Below are 16,769 nucleotides of genomic sequence, written 5' to 3'. Positions count from 1 at the left end.
TGTTAGCACACCCACACCAGGGCATCCTGCCCAAACCACACAGGGCAGATGGCCTGCTCTAAGCCATGGGGCTGGCCCTAGAAATGAAGCTGGGAGATGGGCCATCTGCTCCCTGAGGCATTAGTGCAAAAGGCCACGCAGATCCTGGGCATCATTGGGAAGATGAGGGAAAATAAAAATAGAAATCCTCCCTCTGCCGACAATGAAGCTCGCTGAATGCTACCCGTAACCGCCTGTAGTTTAAAACCACAACAAATCCAAACCGGATTGGCTGCTTGGCAGAGCTGTGGTCAAGAACGATGTGGTCATGCATACAGCGTGATCCCATTTATATGAAATGTCCAGAATAGACAAATCCATAGAGACAGAAAAATTAGTGGTTGCCAGGGACTAGGGTGGTTGGAGAGAAATTGGCGGTGATTGCTAATGGGAATGGGGTTTATTTTGAGGTGATAGAAATATTTATGAAATTAGATAGTGGTCATGGTTGCAAAATTCTGTGACTAAACTAACAGTCATCTAATTGCACACTTTTGATAGGTGAATTATATGGTATGTAAGTTACATTGCAATAAAGCTGCTGTATTAAAAAAAAAAAAAGAAAGAAAGGAAAAAAGGAGCGATCATCGTGCCTGCTCTGAGCTCCAGCCCCACACAGCACCTTGGCCAGCTCACAATAGCCTGCATGTTTGCATAGACACAGTCCCGAGAAGGATAGTTAAGACAATGGGAGATCAACGCCCTGAAGTGTAGATCACAAAGATGAAGCCACTGGGCTTGGAGGGTAGAAGCTGGGAGGGTTGGGATTAAGCACTTGAGAATGAGCTCAGACGGCCTGCGGGGGCTACTGGGAGACACCTGGGCTGGGGAGGAGCTCAGCAAAAGGCTTCTCATGATCATCCTCCACAGCAGGAAGTAGATGGCTTCTGGGGCCTGAGGTTGGCCACAAGCCCTCTAGTGACTCACTCAGGAGGAAGCGAGGAAGGATAAAGAGTTGTTTCTCCCCCAAAAGAGACACGTAAGTCAGAAAGAAGCCCTGTGCTCCAACTCCTGGAAGATGGGAGCCACAGGAAAAGAAGCAGCCAAAGGAGCTGCCAGGCTGAAGCTGGGAAAGGACAGCACAGGCAGGAGGCCCCACAGGACAGGCCCTCATGGGAAACTGCTCCCGCCTGGCCCCCAACAGCCTCGTGGAGCAGTCAAGGTGAGTAGCAGCTGGGGATGAGGGTCTGCAAGTGGGCTCAAATGAGGCTTTGCTGGGAAGGAGAGAGCAGATGGATGCTGGGAGACCCCCAGCCACTCCTCCTTCCAAGAGGCACCCCAGAGCCCTGGTTTCCCTGAGTGTGGAGCTGATGGGGTACCCCCAGGGCTGCTCGTGGCCACCCGCTCACCGGTCCTGGAGCCGGTCCTGTGTGTCCTTCAGCCGAGCTTTCAGGTGCCGGATGCACACCTCCTTCTGCTGCAGGGGGGTCAGGTACTGCTCCGGGGTCGGGGGCTTGATGCCATGGTTGTCACTGCACAGCGTGTATTTCATGGAGCGCCTGCAAGGGGACGCCCATCATCAGGGAGGGAGGAAGAGGTCAGGCAAGGCACAGGTGCTTTACCTCTGGGGACACCAGCGCCTGCAAGGGGACACCAGCCTCACCATCCCTGGCCACCAGATGCTCCAAGCCAGGCCTCCCACACAAGGCAGGAGAACCCTCAGCCTTCTGGAAGGTGGGTTTTAGTAGAGTTCCTCTAAGTGAAGACCATCATGTCAGGATGCGGGCTTCAGGGCTCCTCTAGTTAGGGCTGGGTGGGGAGATATATCCCAGAGCATATGTGTAAACCTGGAACCAGGCCAAGCAGTTGACCAACGCCATCAATCCTTATAGCAGCCCTGAAGTAGGGACTGTCTTCATCTTTTAGAGGGGCCGCTGGCCTCAGAGAGGTTAGCTCTTGCCCCGAGCCCCTCAGACAATCCTGGTAGTGTGCCCCAGAACCCAGGTACCTCGTCTTCCCACCTAGGGAATGAGTTTGAAGGCTGGAAACTGAGGTGTAAGTGGCAGATTCTGGGTCTGCATGGCAGACAAGGACTCACCCCCACACAGCAGGATACATCTCCCAGGTGGAGGCAGAAGCTCTCCTCTCTAGAGCTGAGGCCCCTCACAGCCTGGGGACAGGGAGGGCAGACACGCGCAGGCACAGCTGTCTCCATGTACGCCCTGGCACTCTCACTCCTCACCCCCACTGTGTACACGTGGGTGTGCACTACATGCACGCACACTTCCTGGGATGCCAATTCCCAGTCCATTCGCACCTGCATGCCCACATACATGGAGACACACTTGTGCCTCGCAGGTACTCACACATACTAGGGCACCAGCCCAGGCACATGTTCACACTTTCACCTCCGGGTGCACATGGGAGCACACACGTGAACACCTGCCGGCTCTGGGCAGGGACCTGTCCACTGCAGTACTCTGGGGTGGCAGCAGGCTGGAAGTGCACTGCTCCCAGCACAGGGCGGCACTGACATGGTGCCCTACCAGGGCAAAGGAGAAGGAATTTCCACCCAGAGGGCAGTCAGGTGCCAGTGGGGGAGGGAGGGCCAGGCTTTCAGGGGGAAGGAGAATGCCCCAATTCCACAACAGACTATGGCCCAGCCAGCTCTATTCTCAGTGTCCTGGCTGCTGGTTGTTTTGCTCATACAGAAACCTCGGATCTTGGCTTAAAACCCGGGCATGTATCTCGCGACTAGAGACTCAGGCCTTGTTGCCACCCAACTCTGCTCCTTGAGGGGAGAGTGACTGGCAGGTCTAGGGAGGGGCAATGCCCCTTTATGAGCCTGGAAAAGGCAGGCCCTGGTGAGGCCCATTTGCTGAAGCAGCCGAGCTGGAGGCAATTTTAAAAGTTCCATGGAAGCTGTATGGTGTTTACCGAGGAAAAAGTACTTGTAAGTCGTAAACTGTCAAAGAGAAAGTGGTGATAGAAGTGGAATGAGAAGTGGTTTTCTTCCATGTACTCACCTCATGGCCCCTAGGTCAACTCAAGCCAAGTCACGCAGGTCTCCTCTCTGCTTGGCAAGGGGCGGAGGAGTCACCCCTTGGCAAGGGGTGGTAGGAGTGGGGGAACCAAGGTTAGCTAAACTAGTAAGGATTGAGGATTAGAGAGGAAGTAACTATTTTACATCCTTTTCATTTTGCTTTCATGAATATTTTCCCCCGATATACAATTTAACATGTGTACATTTTTAGTCACTAGCTCTTTGTAAAAAAAAAAATATATATATATATATATACACACACACACTAAAATTAGAAAAAAAATACGCTGTGACGCATGTTTCTCAGCTATTCCTGCCTTGGAAAGCCTGGCTATTTGCAGAGGGGACCTAACTGTGGCCCCACTGCTCACCCAGGGGCAGCAACCCTTGTTGTGGGGAAGAAGACCCTTCGCTGGGAGCAATTCTCAGCCCTGGGGTTGGGATCACCTCCATGGGCTGCAGTTACGAGGTGTGTTACAAAATCTGTTACTAATAGAAAAGATTAAAGTTGCCAATTATATAGTTTTCAGAATGTAAATTAATGCTTTACTCCTATGTCCCCCAGTCTCTGGGGTGGTGTTACAGCCAGGATGCTGGGGCATGGGTCCTGCACATGGGTGTTACCCATCATGTGTGTCACGATAGAAATCTAACAGCTGCTGTTTCAGTGGCTCTGGACGTCGCTTCACACAAATGACATCCTCTCCACTGAGTCCTCCCAGGAGGTGCTCCAGCCATGGGAGCCACAGGCTGGGCATCTCCTGGCCTTAAGTCAGATCAAAGCTCTGACAACAGGAGGTATCAGTTATTGGCCAACTAGGATGCACAGGCGGTGTGTAGATATCAAGTCACTGAAGCTTCCAAGTTATTAGCTCCACTTTAAAGAAAGGAAATGGAGGCTCAAGACAGGAAGAGACCAAATCCAGAGCCTATGCTCGTTCCCCACACGCCCCAACCTCCCACTTGTATTTCAATGCTGGGGAAGCAGGACAAGGCCTACCATGACAGCTCTTGCTTCCTGGTCTTCAAGGACCTACAGCTCCCCTACACCTGCTTCTCCAACATGATCCTGCTTTGTGAGTCCGAGTTCACCTCACTCAAGACTACAACTTGGCATCTGCTGCATTCGTAACATTTCGCCTTCCAAGCCAATTCCACCTCTGCCACTCTCAAAGTGTTCCCCTGAGAAGTGCATGATGGTAGACACTGCAGGCTGCTTCCCAATACTCATCTTGCTTTCTTCCTAGCGGAACCCCCATTTTGTCTGGGGTGGTACTGTTGTGGGGAAGACACTAACTGGCCCTGCAGCTAGAGTTATTCACATGACCCAGTTCTGGCCAGCAAGAACTGGCAGGATTTGGGGGCAAGCTGTCCCTCTCAGAAAAACAGTCTCTGAGAAGGGCTTTGGTCCTTTCCACCTGTTCCTTCCTGGAGGGCAGGCCTGATGCCTGGAGGTACAGAAGCCACCTGTGATGACAAAGACAAAAGCTGTACACCAAGGATGGTGGAGCAGCGGGAGAAGACACAGGGTCCCTGACACTTCAGGGAGCTGCTGACCCCTGGCTCCTTGTTCTGCAAGTATCATCCCTAGTTTGTTTAGGCCACTGTATTTTTTTATGTACAGCTGTATATTATCATATCCATCTTACAGACAGGAACTGAGGCTCAGAAAGGAGAAATGATCTGCTCAAGGTCACACGGCCAGCGGCTATGCTGGCGTCGGGGGTGGTTAGAACACGACCCTGCTCCCTTACCTCTCCCACCCCAGGACAACCTGTTCCCAGCCAGCAGGGCCAGGCCCAGAGAGGAGGGGCCAATTACCTTGGTGTGGGACTGCTGTCACTGCCCTTGTAGGAGCCAGAATTGCTGCTGCTGCTGAGCGAAGAGGTGCCGTAGGCATCCCGCACGCTCACCGGTGGAGAGGTGCGCCTGGAGGCAGGAAGAAGAGGCAGGTGCTCGTTCTGGCTGGCGGGCAGCTGCGGACACTGGGTGAACACTGCCAGGCCGCTGCGGCCCAAAGTGCCCCCGCTTTGGGGTCACCACAGGGGAGAGAAGCAGGGAGAGAGAGACGCACAGACAGGGGTGACAGAACAGACAGTGCAAATCAAGATGGAAAACCAGAAGAAGGCTGGTCCTCCTGGCTCCCCAGGGACAAGAATGGGGGCCGGCAGGGCTGCAGGGAAAGGGTGGGGCCTCATATGCTCTTATCAAGGTCCTCAACTTCTGGGGTTCCCCAAACCCAGGAGATGAGATCCCTGCATAGACTTAGACAGAGGTGAAGAAGAATGGGGCAGACAGGGGTGGGGACAGGAGGAGGAGCCTCGGGGGTAAAAACCAAGGGACACCAAGTGAATCTGAGTGGATGACTGCACGATTCCCCTCCAGTCGTTGTGAAAATCAAACAATACTGATGAGGCTACTGCTGGTAGGAATCCAGTGGTTTACACCTTCCGAGAACTCTCACATCCACTGTGTCATTTGAGCCATTCAATAGTTCCAGGAGGAGGCAGGTGTTAGCAAGCCCATTTTAAAGATGGGAATGGGAAATGATTTGCTCAAAGACATACTGCAAGTTGGTGGCAGGTAGAGAGAGGCCCGTGCGCCCTCCTCCCGCCCTCCAAAGCCTAGGCTGTGAGCGAGGGGGAGACTCACCTGCGTGATCCAGCAGAGGTCCGTCTACTTCCTGGCAGGGACATGGCCATGAGGCTGCGGGTCCGAGTAAGGGGTGGGATGGGCGGTATCCCGGGGGCTGAGGAGAGAGGGCGGGTTGGGGGGCCCGCAGAAAGGGCCGGGCCAGGCCACGTCATCCTCTCGCTGGGGCCGCTGCCCGGCATGGCTTCTCTTCTCACCCTTCGGCAGGACACCCCAGGAGCAAGGGCCTGGCAGGCCACGGCTGCCTCCACCAGTGAATTGAATGGGGCTGGTGCACAGGTTCCCACCACCCAGCTTAAAACCACAACTGTCAGGAGTGGCTAAAAGTAATCAGTCCAACCCTGTGTTCTCCAGATGAGTGAATGTGCCCCAGACAGAGTGAAGGCCGTGCCCAAGGTCACAGAGGCTTCAGGAGCAGGGCCTCCTGACTGCCGGCACCGAGTCTTCTACTCTACGAGCCAGGCCTGCTTCTTCCCCAGGACCCTGATACTCGGACCCACACACCCCCTTGCTGTTCAGTCCTCCCTCTCTGGTAGGGGCTGCAGGCTGTAGGACTCCTGGAGCAGGACCAGGAACCCCAAATTAGGATGGGCTGGTCTCGCCGACCATCAACTTCCCAGTTGGCCCGTGGTTCGGGGCTTCCCGTCTACAGGGGAGACAAGACAGACCAACGTACCAGCACATGTGTAGAAAGACATACGGATACACACCAACACGAGAAGGTACCATGTCCCTGCCATTCCAACACATGCCACACGTGTCTCCATGAACGTGCTCAGGCAGCCAGCCCATGACGCAGGACATGCAGCCAGGTCCTCCCGCACCCATGCGGCACACGGGCATGTCCGCACCCACCTATGCAATGTGCATGCTGGTTTTGGCATCTACTAGGAATGTAGGGGCACAGACTTAAAGCAGATGAGCACTGGGGTGGGTGGGAGCAGAGGCCCTCCGCTGGGGGTGTCCCAGTGGGTGGACCCAGGAGGAAGCGTTCATGCCTAGAGAGACCCATCACTGGGCCTCTTGCTAAGTGGGCAGGTAGACTCAAGCCCCTGGTTCCTGCCCCCGAGTCCTTAGGCTTCTTTCCTGGGTAGAGGCTTGGGTTCCAAGGGCAGCCTTTCCAGGATTTAAGGAGGGGAGAGGCCCCATGCTGGGCTGGATTTTGGCTGTTGTGAGGAGGGCTATACTGGGTATTAGCCCAAAGTTACTGGAGTCTGGGGCAGAGTGGGGAACCTGGGCTCTTTGCAGCCAATGTGCTGGTCCTGTGCCAGCTCCAGAGACCTCAGTCCCCTCCTTCCACATTAACAGCAGGGACTGAGGACAGCAGCCTGGGTTACAGGAGACTTGGCTGAGGATGTCATGCCTGGACCTCTCCCCATGCTGGAGGGAAGCATTCACCGGGCCCCACTCCACACCAGACCTCGTGCCAACCACGCTACGTACATTATGCCATTGACTCCTCTCAACAACCCTATGAGGAAGTGCTGTGATTAGTCCCCTTTTACAGATGAGGAATCGAGCCACCGAGAGGGAAGGGACTTGGCCAAGTCACATCCCAGTTGTGTGGCAGAGCCAATATCGAAACCAGGTCAACATCAGATGCTGAGGGGCTGGATCTCAAACCCCAGAGTCTCTGGCCCGGGGACCACCCCCTTCCCACGTCAGGGCCTCCCCGGAGCCTGGTCATCCCAGCCAGCGGCGGGGCTGCCTCCTGAGTGGACAAAGGCACTACTCAGATGGCCTGTTTCCTGGCGGGGACATAGAACACGGCCTGTTCCCCTGGAGGGTCTGGACACAGCCAGCATTGTCTGCCTGGAGGTGTCCGGTGCTGGGCTGTAGGACCTGCCGACACCACACCTGTCACCTGAGCTGCTTGCCCCAGCTTGGCAATGCTTCCCACTCATCATGCCCCAGTCACCCAGGCAGGGCCTCCTGGAACTGTAGGGCTGGCCCCTAGAGCAGGAACCATGGAGGAGGGGCGATTTGGGGGTAAGAGGACATCAGTGCTCCTCCATGCTTGTGAGGATGGCCATAAATGGCTCACTGCCTCCTGGGCACAGGAGGATCTTGACCAGGAACAGCTTAGGGTGCAGAGGGGCACATGGGCAAGGGCTCCAAGGATCACCTGCCATTGCCTGAATCCTTCAGTGGTAAGGTGGCCATGCTGAGTGCTCTCGTCTGCCTTGGCCCATTACTTGAAGCAGCAATCCTTCAAGGCCGGCTTTGTTACTGCATTTGGGCCCAAGGTCACACAGCTACAGGTGTGACATGCTCTGGCTTCTGGCCCAGGTCAGCCTGGCTTCACCAACAACTTTCCCACCATCATCCCTGCCCTTCTGGCTTTTGGGAGGATGCAAAAAGGAGGCTGAGCCTTCAGGAGGACTTTCCAGCAGAGGCAGGACTCGGATCTGAGGATGGGCTCTTCCCAGCCAGTGTGAGTAAGTGCCCTAAGGAGCCAGGAAAGTCCAGGCAGAGCGCTAGGCCCAGTCCTGGGAGGCAGGCAAAATGCCTGGTTTGTCCTGGAGCCGCGTGTGGCCTTGCTACAATGAGGGCCTTGTCCCAGCTGTCCCTGCCACTATCTTGCTTGGCAACCCCACACCTGCCTCCTCTTGAGTTCCCTCTTCCTTCCTCCCTGGCCTGGGGGAGGGAAGGGGGTGGCATTTGTACCTGGGTACAGCTAACAGTCTCCTGGGCACCCAGAGCCAGGTATTCATTAGGGACAAAGGTGGAAGAGGCATTTCCCCTGCTGGGAGGGTCCCTCATGGGAGGGCAGAAGCCACCCAGGCCCAAAGGGAGCCACCTCTCAGGATCCTACTCAGAAAACTCAGTGTGCATCCTGTGCTCTCTCAGGTCCTCCCTCCCTTCTAGGCCCTAGCAAGGAGGCAGGTTGCCATGGTGTTCGTCACCACGCCACCTGCTTAGCCTGGAGTCCCGCAGGCCTCTCCCCAGGTGGCCAGAGGCTGCCACTTGGAAAGGAAGGTAGAAAGAAAACCCTTAACTGTGGGAAGCTGGGCTGATAGTCTCTCATCACTTTAACCCCAGAATAAACCCAGCCCCTGCCCTCACTGAACTTCCCTCCACTTCCCCATCTTGTCCACACCATAGCAACCCTGCTGCATCCACTCCTTTGACTGCTCCCTCAAATGCTCAACACTTCCTAACCCCCCCGACAATGGGGGTCCAGGGAGCATGAGACTAATGACTGCAGAAGTCGATATGAACTGATCTGGGCTCAAATGCCAGCTCTGGCGCCCTTCAGCTGCATGCCTTGGGCAAGTCACCCACTTCTCTGATCCTCACTGCCCATATCTGTAATAACTGGGGCTCTAATGAATGCACCTCATATGGTTACTGTGAGAATAACATAAAATAATGTGAGCATGGGGCTTGGGTCAGTGCCTATCACACAATAAACACTAAAACATGGGAGCAGCCAGTATTTTGGAAGTAACATGAAGTGAGCTTCAAAACAGAAACACATTCAAGCCATAATAGTGTCTTCAGGAGGATCCAGGAACGCTTCTCTACACAAGAAATTTGCACTGGGTCTTGGGGGATGAATAGGAGTTCACCAGGTGGCAGCAGAAAATGGGAGGGAAGGAGAAGGCTGGACACAGGCAGTGAGTGACAGCTGGCTGCTCGGAAACTAGGGAGCCTGTTGAGGGCAGAAGTACAGTGGGAGTGAGGCTGCAGAAGGAGGGGGGCAGGCCACACAGAGCCACTTAAGTCAGGATCTTGTCCTGTGGGCAACAGGAAGCCATGCAAGTGCTTTATAGGAAAGGGGCACAATCATATTTGCATTTTAGAAAGTTCCTGATAGGGAGCCTGTGTGGAGAGGGAGGGATACCAGATACCAGTTAGGAGATTACCAACCAGGGGAGAAATTAGGAGGGCCTGGGCCAGGGTCATGGCAGGAACAATGGAGAAAAGGGCCTGGACCCTGTTCAAAATTCCTTGGAAGTCCCAGATTAGGTAAAAATCAGAGCAAAGCTCTTGATGTGGGTGTTTAAGGCCCTCTCATCTACACCCTTTCCAACTGGCTCTCTGATGCATCCAGGAGACCTCAGCTAGTCACTCCCAAATCTGCGTCTCTACATGGGCTGTTTGTCCCGTCTGCAGCATCTTCCCTGCCTGTCCTCAAGCATACATTGCACTCTTTCTTCAGGCCCCACCCACAGCCTTTCCACCAGTGACTTCTCCTATCACTTACTGTCTTGACCACTTAGCATGCTATGCCTTAGACTAAAACTTAGGGAACACCATCCCCTGGGAAATTTCATAAAAACAAACACAATCAACACACAACTGTTGGTAATACAATGGTTTAAACAAGCACATTGAATAGACCAAAGAGTCAGATTAGATGGTCTCTAAGGTGCTCTGGATCTAACATTCTCTAATTCTAGAGCTGTCAATGAAATTATGGGCTTCTAATTGATGCTTCTTTCTCCTTCATTACTAGGACTTTTGGGTCTCAGTTTCCACATATGTAAAATTAGGAAGCTCCATTCTTCAAAGAGACATGATAGCATTTTACCCAATCAACAGTCATGGGGGAAAAACCAGGTGCTTGGGTTAATCTAATATTCCAGCTAAGCAAAAGTCCCTGTATGTACTATAATTTATCTTCTTTCAAAGAATTAGCCATTGATACAAGAAGAAAGCTATCCTAAAATCTGAGGGAACAGAACAATCTGTGTCTGATGACTCAAACCACTGACAGCTGTGGAAAGCAGAGCATTGCAATCAACAGAGCAGAACTTGGGAGGGATCCTCTCTTTGCCAAGGCAACACTAGAACGCAGAACATTCCACCCATCAGACAGCAGAGTGCCTGGTGCTCCTAGAATGCTAATGCAGAGAGGTGGGAATAGAAGACAGGCCTGGGAGTGTTCCAGCAGCCACACTCTAGATCTCAGAAGATTAGCACTACCAGGGCTATTCACAGCTGAGGAGTTCAGTAAACCCTGCACTGGCTATGGCCTCATCAGCCACTATGTGCCTCTGCTCCTCCTTTGTCAACAAAACCTAGGATCTTCCTTCCAGGACTTGCTGGCATTTCTCCAGCTTGCTTCCTGTTTCCCACACAAGCCACCCTCAAAGCTGGGACCACAGATGAGGCGCCGACTTCTTCTCACTGTTGTGGCAACCCCAACACAGCGGCAAGGCAGACCCACAACTTGGCCAAATGCTGTGAGGAGCTTCCCCAGGCAACCAGCATAGGTTGAGGGCTGAGGCAGCTGCTACACAGGACGTGTCTCCAGTGATTAGACTCAGATTCCAGAGCTGAAGGGCATCAAGCCTAGGTCTTCAAACCACCCAAGAGGACTTGCCTCTGCACCTACTGGGAGGAGTGGCTTGGGCCTCCTTCCCCATTTCACCTGAAGAGGCTCCTCTCGTATGTGTTTTACATATGGAAGGTGTGAAGTAAGACTACTTTTTAAAAAGGATTTTTCAGGTTAAAAATCTATGGAATACTTATTTTCCACAATGAGATACTGCTTCATATTCACTAGGATGGTTAGCATAAAAAAGATGGACAATAACAAGCGTTGTCAAGGATGTGGAGAAGTTGGAACTCTCATGCATTGCTGGTGGGGATGTAAAATGATGCTGCTGCTATGGAAAACAGTTTGGTGGTTCCTCGAAAAGTTAAACATAGAATTGCCATATGAACCAGCAATTCCACTGCTAGGTATATACCCCAAAGAATGGAAAATAGATGCTCAAACAAAAACTTGTATAAGAATGTTCACAGTAGCACTATTCTCAATAGCTAAGAGGTGGAAATAACCCAAATGTCCACCAATAGAAGAATGGATAAACAAAATGTGATGCGTCTATGCAATGGAATATTTAGCTATAAAAGGAATGAAGTATTACTGATCCATGCTACAACATAGATGAACCTTGACAACATTATGCTAAATGAAAGAAGCCAGATACGAAAGGCCGCATATTGCATGATCCCATTTATATGAAATGTCCAGCACAGGCAAATGCACACAGACAGAAAACACACTGGAAGGGAAGAAGGAACAGGGAATGAATGGTAATGGGAATGGAGTTTCTTTTTTGGGAAGATAAGAAACGTTTTAGAAGTAGCTAGTGGTGATGGTTATATAATTTTGTGAGTATCCTAAAATCCCTCAATTGTACATTTTAAAAACTTAATTTTTTTTTTTTGAGACAGTCTCGCTGTGTCGCCCAGGCTAGAGTGCAGTGGCACGATCTCAGCTCACTGCAACCTCCGCCTCCTGGGTTCAAGTGATTCTCATGACTCACCCTATCGAGTAGCTGGGATTACAGGCATGCACAACCACACCTGGCTAATTTTTGTATATTTTAGTAGAGATGGGGTTTCTCCATGTTGGCCAGGTTGGTCTTGAACCCCTGGCCTCAAGCAATCCACCCACCTTGGCCTCCCTGCTCCCAAAGTGCTGGGATTACAGGTGTGAGCCCCTGCATCTGGCTATTAAAAGGATAAATTTTATGGAATGTAAATTATATCTCAATAACAAACAAATTTTTAAAAATACATGTGATATATATTTCATTTTTTTTTAGAGCCAGGGTCTCACTCTGTCACCTAGGCTGGAGTGCAGTGGCAAAATCATAGCTCACTGCAGCCTCAAACTCCTGAGCTCAAGCGATCCTCCTGCCTCAGCCTCTCCAGTAGCCACCTCACCTGGCTAATCTATTTTTTACTTTTTTTAAAGGTGGGGCCTCACTATGTTGCTCTTGGTGGTCTCAATCTCCTGGCCTCAAGCCATCCACCAGCGTCACCTCCTGAGTTGCTGGGATTACAGGTGTGAGCCACCATGCCCCTGACTCCATTGTGTGTGTGTGTGTGTGTGTGTGTGTGTATTTAAATGAACCGTTGTATTAATAAAAAGACAGGCATGGTCCAGAAAGGGGTAGAGACTCTCCCAGAATGTCTCAGCAAGTTGCAGCAGAAGGGGAGCAAGAGCCAGTGCTCCCCCTCTATCTGACTTCAGGTAGCTGGGCCCAGGATGCTTCCCTAGACTTTGGGTCAGCCTGGAGGAGACTGGTAGCTGAGGCTGCCCCTAAAGCTCTTGTATATTCACAACTTCGTTGAATCCTCACACAAATTCCCCATAGAGGGAGGCCAGGTAGAGACTAGTCCATCTGATCTATGGGAAACCTGAAGCCTCAGAGGTTACAAGAGTCACCAAGGGCTGGACCCTGGATTTCCAGGTCATGGGCACCTGCATTTCTACTGCATCATGAAGGTCTCATAATACAGTAGACCTGGGACACTTATCATTCTGCTGCATAAAAGAAAAAGCCTACTTTTCCATGAGACTCTAAGATACCACAATGGAGATGAGCAGGTATATACCTGCATTTTGGGCTGGTCATACTTCCATAAAAGCAGGACATCACAGACATAAGAGGTAAGCATACTACAGAAAGTTGTTTAAAAAGAAATTCTTGGCCAGACACGGTGGCCCACACCTGTAATCCCAGCACTTTGGGAGGCCGAGGTGGGCAGATCACCTGAGGTCAGGATTTCAAGACCAGCCTGGCCAACATGGCAAAAACCTGTCTCTATTAAAAATAGAAAAATTAGCTGGATGAGGTGGTGGGTGCCTGTAATCTCAGTTACTCGGGATGCTGAGACAGGAGAATATCTTGAGCCTGGGAGGCGGAGGTTGTAGTCAGCCGAGATCACGACATTGCACTCCAGCCTGGGCGACAGAGTGGAGACTCCATCTCAAAAAAAAAAAAAAAAAGAAAGAAAGAAATTCCTCATGTGCCTTCTCCCTAACCAGTGACTTTCCCTGTTCCTCTAAGAATCAGCCTCGCAGGCAAAGGAGAAGCCCTTTCCATGAGGAGCACTGCTCTTTCCTCTTCCAACAACTGCTGCGTCCCACCCAGCAGCCCAGCGGCTGTGCAAGCCCACCATTGAGAGACCCTCAGCTCCTATGAGCTATATCACATCGTCCATCTTGGTGACCTTGGGTCTTTGACCTCTGTTCGTCTCAGCTGTCTCATGCATTCACTCAGGAAGGCGCCACCTTCCTGGCCCTGCTGTCTCTTTGGGATCCAACCAAGGTAATGAATGGAGGGATGGGGGCAGTTCTTGGGAAATTAGAGGACTGAACATTTCTTGCTATCACTATTACCTGTCAAAGGAGATCTCTCTTTTTCCCTTCTTCAGAAATAATTCTTGCTTTATCACCTCAGCGGACATCAGCAGGCCCAGGCATGAGTGACTCTGAAATGACTGGCAAACTCTGCTAGGCCAAGTGACCTGGGCTGGCTTTCCAGGGCAATGTCTGGCAGGCCTCCCGTCTGGGTAGGGAGTAGTAGGGGGAACACTGGTTCCCATGCTTCCACCATCCCAGCTGCTCCACGGCTGCCCCTCTGCAGACACCCATGGAGAAATGTGAGGAACGGAGGGGCACTGGTGCCAGCCCCAGCTTGGTGGCTGCCTGGCAAGTGGCTCCTGGCAGATGGAGGCCCTTCAGCAACCTTGGCCACAGCATATGCTTCCCTGGGCTTCCTGACTGATAGAGCTGTCAAGTCTCAGTCCGGCTTCTCTCCCCTCCCCCTTCTCCCAAGCTTCCAACTCTAAAGCATCACAGGATGAGGAAAATGGTGAGACTTCCATCCCTATAAATTCTCATTTTTTCCAGATTTCTGCCTTGATTCTTTGGATCCTGGATGTAAGATTAGGTAAATGCCTAATCCCCTGGCATTTACCCCAAGTACCAACAGGGACTGACACACTCTGAGAATCAGAATGGAAAGGATCTGGAGTAGACCTCATCACAACGTATCATTCTATAGAGAAAGAAACTGAAACCCAGAAAAAGCATGTTAGTTGCCTGAGGTTACCCAGAAAGTCACGGACAGAGCCTGGGCTTGGGGCTAGACTCCTGAATCTATCAGTGAAGCTTCTGTACCACAACCCTTGCCCTCATCAGGGCAAAAATTAAGAAAAAAAAAAAGAACAAAGGGAACCTTTTCAAGTAAAGAAATCTTGGAAGGAAGGCCTACGGGTATGACAGGAGAAGTGCTGACCATTTTAAGGCAGCTCATAAATGACATGCAATAAAATATGCATTGAAATAGAGGCCCAGGGAAGAAGGGAATATCCATGCTGACCACAAATACATGGTGGCAATAATGACACTGAGATTCAATTCCAAGCTTCCTGGCCACTGATGCCAAAAGGGAAAGTATGCTCAGTCTTATTGTTCTCATGGTTATGGGAGGGCAGGAAGAAAACTGGTTCTTTGGGAGAAATAAAGATCTCCCTAAAAGGAATGTTAGAAGGAACACTTTTGCATGGGGTTGGCTGCAGGGCAAGATGATGGTTCACTGGGAGTCGGCAAAGTGGGTCCCAAGGAAAGATGGTGCCCTCAGAGCTCCCCAAAGTTGCCGTGTGTGTGCTGTGCTTTGCTCACGTCAGATTGAAGAACACATGGAACACACAGACCAAAGGACTAAAGGGATGTGGAGATGTCATCTGCTCTGCTTGCGACGACAGCCCCTTTCCACAGACAAAGCCCCCACCCAGCCTGAGATCAGAGAGCTTCCTCGTTCCTGGTAATACAAAACAAGAAACCCCATAAAACCACTCACGCTGTCTCTTGCACTTGCATTCTCTCCCTGTCACTTGTGCACACACACTCTCTCTTGCTCTCCTGGCATTTCATGACAATCGAGTCCCAACTGCCACATTTTCTAGGCAGAAAAGTGAAGACTTGCCAAAGGCCACAATGGAGCCATAGAAGCAGGGCCAGCTCATTCTAATCCCACCAACGGTTCCAGGCATGCCGCTCCTGTTGGAAGCCAAGGTTCATCTATCTTCCTGCAGCTCCCAGGGGCTCAGCAGGGAGACACGGAGCCCAGCGCACCCAACCGTGCCTGTTTCAGCCCAGGAGCCTATCTCACAGCAGCTCCTTCATCCCTCCTCCCAGCTCCCTTCTCCCTCTCCAGCTGCAGCTGCCCTGCTGTCCTCAGCAGCTGATCCCTGTCCATCTGATTCCCAGTGGTACTTCCCATGCCATGCTGAATTCTTTCACCTTCAATAAGATCCAGGGCCTCAACAGTGCCCAGTGTGGCTCACACTTGCTGGAAGAGGGTGGGTGATTAATAAATGCCTCTCCTAATAAGTTTTCCTTCTCTGGAGAAGCTGCCCTACCTCTTAATTTAGCCAAAGTGAAGCATTCTAAAATGTTTTAAAAGGGAGATTCTACAAACTACTATGTCCTATTTTAAAGGCCCTTTATCTTTTTTTTTTTTTTGAGATGGAGTCTCGCTCTGTCGCTCAGGCTAGAGTGCAGTGGCGCAATCTCGGCTCACTGCAACCTCCGCCTCCAGGGTTCAAGCAATTCTCCTGCCTCGGCCAGTAGCTGGGACTACAGGTGCCTGCCACCACCCCTGGCTAATTTTTGTATTTTTAGTAGAGACGGGGTTTCACCATATTGGCCAGGATGGTCTCAAACTCCTGACCTTGTGATCCACCTGCCTTGGCCTCCCAAAGTGCTGGGATTACAGGCATGAGCCACTGCACCCGGCCACCCTTTATCTATCTCAGAACAAATTTTCCCCTTTTGCTGACAGGCAGACTAACCCGACAGAAAGAAACCACGGCTTGAGCATCAAATGTAACTGAATTTTAGATCCAATATGACTGGATTTGGAACTCTGAATTCCAAACTCCACCACCCACCATCTTTATGACAGTGGGAATGCCACTTTACTCCTCTAAGCCTCATTCTCCTTATCTCTCAAATGGGCCTAATTACAGTTGTGCATGAGTATAAGCACAATGAGAAATAACATGTGTGAAATGCCTAGCAAGGACCTGGCATAGGGACAGCACTCCGTAAATAGCAGTAATTATTTATTCGCCTGAATACATTCTTATTCTCAATGTTATTCATGTATATTACATCTTTCTCCCTGTCCAAAATCTTAATCTGAAATACTATACTCGTTTGTATCTGAGAGGTTCCTGGCTACAGATTCATTTTATGCTTTCTTAAGTCTACTTGCAAAACAAGAAAAGGAAAGAAAAACCCTAAACCGGTCATTGTCTACCAAACAACAGGATTTCA

General features: G+C 51.3%; 1 protein-coding gene across 13 annotated transcripts in view; it reads right to left on the bottom strand.

Annotated features, from left to right (window-relative positions):
- SNPH (syntaphilin) overlaps positions 1-16,769 on the bottom strand; it is a 42,224-nt gene that overhangs the window by 6,291 nt on the left and 19,164 nt on the right. For 3 of the 13 annotated variants that reach the window (XM_004061661.5, XM_055372403.2, XM_063702424.1), the window contains 3 exons: positions 5,675-5,771; positions 4,844-4,951; positions 1,389-1,538 (listed from right to left, as the gene is read on the bottom strand). In XM_004061661.5, coding sequence (XP_004061709.2) covers positions 1,389-1,538; positions 4,844-4,951; positions 5,675-5,724 — 308 coding nt within the window. In that variant the 5' untranslated portion in view covers positions 5,725-5,771. Of the gene's footprint in view, positions 1-1,388; positions 1,539-4,843; positions 5,051-5,674; positions 6,321-7,117; positions 7,146-16,769 lie in introns of all 13 variants that reach the window. The other 10 variants (XM_019017015.4, XM_019017017.4, XM_055372402.2 and 7 more) reach the window with 8 other exon arrangements.

The sequence above is a fragment of the Gorilla gorilla genome, chromosome 21, assembly GCF_029281585.2.
Source record: "Gorilla gorilla gorilla isolate KB3781 chromosome 21, NHGRI_mGorGor1-v2.1_pri, whole genome shotgun sequence".
NCBI lineage: Eukaryota > Metazoa > Chordata > Mammalia > Primates > Hominidae > Gorilla > Gorilla gorilla.
Note: the sequence above shows the minus strand (reverse complement) of the source record. Positions and strands in the feature narration are given on the sequence as shown.